This window comes from Geosmithia morbida, assembly GCF_012550715.1.
Source record: "Geosmithia morbida isolate 1262 chromosome Unknown scaffold_3, whole genome shotgun sequence".
Taxonomy (NCBI): Eukaryota; Fungi; Ascomycota; class Sordariomycetes; order Hypocreales; family Bionectriaceae; genus Geosmithia; species Geosmithia morbida.
This window is the reverse complement of record NW_023336190.1, coordinates 379,411-385,872: the sequence shown is the minus strand read 5'-3', so window position 1 is coordinate 385,872 and position 6,462 is coordinate 379,411. Positions and strand designations below refer to the sequence as shown.

The window sequence follows — 6,462 nt, the reverse complement described above, 5'->3', positions numbered from 1 at the left end:
GAAATTGTGATTTACAATCTCCCCAATGATTGTGTGCGTTGAAGCATACTTGGCTATGTCGAGTCTCGAACGCGCCGTGGTCGAGGGTAGGTGTAAGATGGCATGAATCTGACGGCCCCCCCCTTGTCAAACGTGTAGGATCTTCGTATTCTACATCTGTGCTGCTGTCCGCGAGAAATTCGTAATGTTCCGGTCCAGTATCAGCTGTGGATTCTGCTGTTTCCTGTCCGTACCCGGGCTTGTCGGTCACATAGCTAGACGCAGACATGTTGTCCGTCCCTTGATGAGGGTCTGCCACCAAGACCACGACCACGCAAGCCCGCCACGATATATATGAAACTCGAGGGCTCGGCGACCCGAGTGGCCTGACCAGACGGTCCGACCATGCAACTTGAGACGAAACACGTCCCACCTGGTTGCTGTACGATGTACAGCATGTCCACGCACACACAGACGCACCCGTTAGACACCGCCGGTTGCAGAACACCGAGGCCTGCTTCCAGTCGTGCTAGCTGCGCTGCCGAGAAGGGACTGGCCGTCCTCGAGGCGACGTCAAGGCGGCTTCCCCGGCGGCTTCCCCGGCGGTTTCCCTGGAGAGAGGCAGGATTGGTTCTCAGTCCAAGCTGAGGCTTCCTCCCCAGCGTGCGATGACTGCGTGGCCGTGTTCGCGCACAGCATCACTGGAGAATGAAGTATTTCGTCATCCTACGTATCAGCGGGCTTCCATTCCAGATGCACCGACCCGGACCGGATGCGATCCCCCGTAACCTCTCAACGCCGTGTTGGGGCGGGTGCCCCCCAACTTTCACGATAGCAGACACTCCTTGTCTGGCGCGTTGTGGATATTCGCAGGCCAGGCTACACCCAGGAACCGACCCTTCCGGCCGTCTCTCCTCTCCGGGGAGTGCTTGCTGCTCGTCGCGGAACTGCCAAAGCCGCGTGGCCAGAAGCGAAAAAGGAAAAATGGGCAGCTCCAATATTGGAAGAAGAGGCCCTCGCCGACGGATTCCTGGGTCTCACCTATACTGATGGGGGATTCCATAGATGCCGACGAGACCTACAAGAGTGAGATCGATTATGAGAGATGCGGACCGTACACTTCGTCGGAAGAGAGCCGTCACCGTCTATGGGCTATGCCAGAGGTTATCCTGCCAGACAGCATCTTGGCTTGTGAATTTGAGGAACAGCATTCCAGTTCCGCCCAGACGACACCTGGCGAGGTCGTGGCAGCTCCTGACAAGGCGAATAGACCCAAAGCTCTAGGCGGAGAGAGGCAAATGGATGAAGCTGACAGATCAGAGCACATGCTGCCCAATCCGGTGCTCGCTGTGGTACTGAGGGATGGCAGGCGAGCCTGCTTCGGGCAGAGAAAACAAGGTCTAGCTGCCCCCCCGGCTACGCGGGAGGGGGATAGCCAGGAACACCGACTATAGATTTCGATTCGAATATATAGCCGTGTACGCCCATCATGATAGGTCGAACGTCCAAGATGTGCTCCCAACATCTTGCGGGGAGGCGGCGAATACATGATTACTATACACACACGTGCATATGCTAGTCAGAGACATGGGCAATCTTGGACTGGGCGGGAACCAGGTGTTCATCGACGACATGCATGGCTGTGGACGGACACTCCATGAGACCTCTTCTGTAAGGTGTCCTCTCGTACGACGTGATCTCGTATGTAAAGCAGCCAACCATCTTGGCGTAGATCTCCGGGAAGGCTTGCGAGGGGATCCACACCTTGAGAACAGGAGACGAACCGACAGTAACGCTAGAGAAAAGAAGGCTTCCATGTTGCGCTCACCAAGACGGATATCTCTCTACAGAGGAGTGGCAGACGGTCATCATCCCCCTCACTCTGTTCTTTTTTGTTTCTTGGCAACAGAGTGCACATGGCCATTTTCCTTCTCCTGTTCAATACTTTCCAGCCGTGCAGTAGTTTCGGTTCATCTTGGACGGCATCCGTGCCAAGTCCTGTGTGGGGTGCATGCGCGTCCTCTGACCCAGATCATTCGTCCTCAGCAGGGAAGTGACAACTTTGCCGATTCCGGTGTTTCTCTTTACCTGCTTTCTCGGACAGGCAAGTGCAGAAATACTGTGTTCGTATGCATACCAGAAAGTAACATGAACACGGGGAAGAAAGATGACTGCGATGAAGTTGATGAAGGAGGTAGCGAGATCAAGACCCGTGGAAATAGAAAGGTGGGGCCCGTAGATGGAGCAGAGGCATCCGAAGCCACGTGACTGGACTCGGAGGAATCGGAGACAAACCCATCGGCATTCAAGACTTTTGAGGCTGGAGAAAGCGTTGAATCGTTTTGACGTGGTGAGTCTCGCGTCACAGACCGGTCAACATGTCTCCCGGATAAAGAGACTTTCTTAGGTCGGCATCCAAGACAGACAAGGGACACACACACACACACACACACACACACACACACACACACGAACGCGCTTCTACTTGGGAAAAGAAATCCGTCTGGTGGCTTACCCGTTCGTTTCGTTTCCCTTCCTTGCCCCTCACAAACACTCATCCCGTCCCATGGCCGATGCCACTACACCCAACAAGCGCTGCCACAACTGTCGACGGCAGCGACTCCGGTGTGACCGTTCCTACCCCCACTGTAACAAGTGCGTCCTCGCCGGCAAGGAGTGCCTAGGCTACGGCCAGCTATTTCGATGGACGGGCGCCATAGCATCGCGCGGCAAGCTGGCCGGTAAGACATCCATGGCTGCTGCTGAGCCGGCTGCTTCTGCTGCTGTCCACAAGCGGGATGCTGCCCCGCCTCCGTCACCGTCATCATCGTCCTCATCGTCGTCGTCAGCCTCTTCTCCTGCGTCGTCACCCGCCCCGCCGGCAGAGAAGAAGACGACTGCGGCTGGAAAGGTGCAGACTAATGGGAATGACTGGATCTTGCTCCCCGGGGGTGACAACGACAACAGCAGCTTGGCTGTCATCCGCACCGTCGACGGTAAAAACACAATCATCAATCCTGCGCCGCCTACGCCTTGGGTTCTTGCCGACCCGCTCGTTCAGGACTTGTCATATCCCTATCGCTACTACATGAGATACTGTGCGTCTCACTGATCTCTCATACATATACATATACATATATATATATATGTCTTACCTGTCCTCCCCCCCCCCCCCCCCCCCCTTCCCCACTGACCACTAACCTGTTGTTGTTTTTGTAGTCACCGAACGGGTGTGCAGGGATCTTGTAACGCACGACATTCCCGAGATCAACCCCTTTCGCAACCTCATCCCCTTGACGAGGGACAACCCGCTGGTGCAGCACATCATCGTCGCCGCCGCTGCGGCTCACAGGTCCAACGTCATCCAACTCGACCTCAGCCCCGCGGTGAGGCGGTCGATGATGCAGCTCCCCAGCACCGACGATTCGAGGCGCGCCCTGCGCGACTCCCTCGTGGCCAAGCAAAAAGCCCTCCGGCTGATGCGCGAGGCCGTGCAGAACATTGACTCTGTCGGCGTCGACGTCGTCCTCGCCGCCTCTCTGTTCTTCGTCAACGTCGAGCTCATCGAGTCTGGGAAGCACGGGTGGAAGGCCCATCTGGAAGGTGCCGGCAGAGTTATGAGTATGCTGGGACCTGCTGATGGGGCCATTAGTGAATTGCGCGACTACATGCTCTCAGACTGCTTCATGTAAGTAAAGTCAAGTTCCCGCCGCTGCTTTTGCTTTTGCAAGAGGGGAGGATGAAAAGGAAAGGAAAAGAGGAAAAGAAGAAGGAAGAAAGAAAAAAAACTTGATCCTGACTCTTTAATCAACCAGTTACTTCGTCATGGCGTCAGCCTTTACGCCGGCCACGTCAACGGTGCAGTGCTACTTTGAGTCGTCCCAGATCCCACTCATCATCGAGCGCGCCACGATAAACAGCTACCTCTGCGCGCCGCCCGAGATCCTGGCCATCATCTACGCGGCCGCGCAGCTCTCCAACGTCAAGACGACGGACGAGGAGATGGCCAGTCAGGTGGCGGCCGAGGGGCTGGAGCTCCTCAGCCGCACCGACGCCGTCGACGTCGCCTCGTGGGCTTCCAACGTCCTCAACGTGCCCTACCTCCGCGACAAGCCTCTCTCGAGCCGCATCAACGCCGGGCTGGCCCACCGCCTGGCCGCGAGCCTGTACATCGTGCAGGCCATCCAACCCGTGAGAGACGTTGTCGGCAGCAGCATGGCCGACGACCTGAGCGAGGCCCTGTACCAGCAGCTGTGCAGCATCCCCGCCGACGACCCCAACTTCAAGTCCACCAGCTGGCCCATCTTCATCTACGGCGGCGGCGCGAAGAGCGCCGAGAGGCGCGCCTGGGTCATGGACAGGCTGGACAAGCAGGTCCGTCTGGTGCCGTGGGGCTTCTTCTACACGGCCATGGAGACGCTGCAGATCATCTGGAAACTCGACGCGCCCGAGGATGACAAGAGGAGCTGGGTCGACACGCTCAAGGACCCGAGCCTGAACTTTCTCATGGTGTGAGTGGCGTGTGGCCCATCAGGAATTCTTCTGCAAGGAAACCTCTTGAGAGGGAAACGAAGACGACGACGGCTACGACAACGACAACAAGCGGACAAGAATGGTGGAAACGTCGAGCCGTCACTTTATGCCCGGAAAAAAAAGTGGGGGGGGGACAGCCTCGGCATCTATCTGCGCGCCGAGCCAAAACATGACTCCGGCATCTAGGTCTCGGCTGCGCCCCCGTGCGGACATGGCAAAGGACTACGCGTGCAGCCACCGAGACACTTTCTGCGCAGAGTCCCCTTCAGACCCTCACAGAAGGGACGTCGGCCAAAGCCAAAAGAGTCGTGGATGGGTGATGGTAACCTTCCATAGAGGCTAGCACGCCCGGAATAAGACCGAAACGAATCACCTGCTCGACAACGCGCCCACACGAGCACTCCGTCACTGATGGAAGGCGTGAGCAAAGCTGGTGGGTTCTCGGTATCCCGATGCATCGGCGAATCGAATCAGTTTCGAGAAGAACGTCGGTGCTTCACAAGGAGCATGCAGCCAACCTGCTCTGCCATCCCAGGCCGAGTATCAACAGGCAGGACGTTCGAGATGTCCCCAGAAAAGACGAGCCAGGGTGTTCTCTCGGGGAAACACGGAGGGAATTCGTTGAAAATGGTATGCATATCCGCGCTCCCTCGAGGTGACGAGGATATTGGTCGGATCGGAGTCACCGAGGCTTACGTATACCCAGGTCAGATGGATATCCTGTTACACAGCAGATAAAGATTTACACAGCAGATTTGTCGCACAAGGAGTTGGGAAATATATCACGTGTGGCCCTCCAGCCATTTATAAAGCTACTCAGTAGAATCTTTGTGATGCTTCCCCTCCCTTTTACGTCCAAGAGAGGGCTCTGCCTCGACGAACAAGTACATGATCAAAGAAGGTGAAGGAAAAGAAGAGGAAAGAAACAGGGCAAACCGACCAACCAACCTCCCCTTTTTTTTTTTTTTTGAGTCCCATGCATTGGAAAGATGAAGTCGATCCTGAAACACCCAATACCGAACTACGTCACATCACACCACTCTATCCAAGATGGCTTTTGTAAGTAAGATTCCACCCCGAATGATGTGGAGAGGGGGTGATGGCGGTGCAATAACTTACAGTGCACAGAAATGTACAGATCACTGACATCTTTTCTCTCTCCCCCCGCCCCCTTTTTTTTTCTCTTTCTTCTTCCAACAAGGAGTTCAAGGGGTTCAACACTCCCAAGTTTGAAATAGCCTACACGGTCATCCAGCGTAGCAGCGTTCTCCTACCGACCAGGGTAAAGGTCCTACGTGACGCCAAGAGCCAACTGGCTCCGAGTCAGGAGAGCGAGGCAGGTGGCCCGGCACCGTAAGTCGACGGATAAAGTGAACATGGAGACGGTTCCGGAGACGGAGACGGAACGGCAGGATTGACGTTGTCGACTACTGGATCGGGAAAGTCATGGCCGTGTAGAGGGTTCGACGGTGCGTTGACATGGGATAACCATCGTGTCGAGCGGGCGGATGCATGGTCGTGGTAGGTGTCGGGAGGAGAAGGAGGAGGAAACCGAAGAAGGAGCACGTCAAGTTTCCGAGCCTTGTCGTGGGATTTCATCGTCGCACCCATGAGGAGGATGAGGACTCGGTGATGGACGAGGGTACGCATCTCTTTCCTGAACGGCGGGTTGTGACGGTCAGCCTGTCGGCCTGGATCCTGAGGCCTTTGAGACCCCACGTAAGCTGGAAATCTTCTTCTACTTTCCTACCCCTGACTTTCTAACTCGATTCCCATCATCTACAAAACCCGTCGTCCCTTCCCACCCTTCCTCGAACCGCTACATTCTACTTTCCCTCTATTCTATACAACTTCCTTCTACTCTCCTAGTTTCTACGTTCTCCTACCTACTTTCTGCCCCACCCCTTTACTCCTGTGACACTTCCTCATAACCACCCCCCCCCCCCCCCC

The 6,462-nt window shown here is 55.9% G+C and overlaps 1 protein-coding gene across 1 annotated transcript; it reads left to right on the top strand.

The window, feature by feature from the left end:
* Positions 1-2,545: 2,545 nt before the first annotated feature.
* On the top strand, positions 2,546-4,494 carry GMORB2_5065 (GAL4; the record flags this gene model as incomplete). Its single annotated transcript, XM_035467039.1, has 3 exons — positions 2,546-2,975; positions 3,199-3,667; positions 3,795-4,494. The coding sequence occupies 3 exons, from the start codon at positions 2,546-2,548 to the stop codon at positions 4,492-4,494; spliced, it is 1,599 nt and encodes a 532-aa protein (XP_035323051.1).
* Between the last annotated feature and the right edge of the window lie 1,968 nt (positions 4,495-6,462).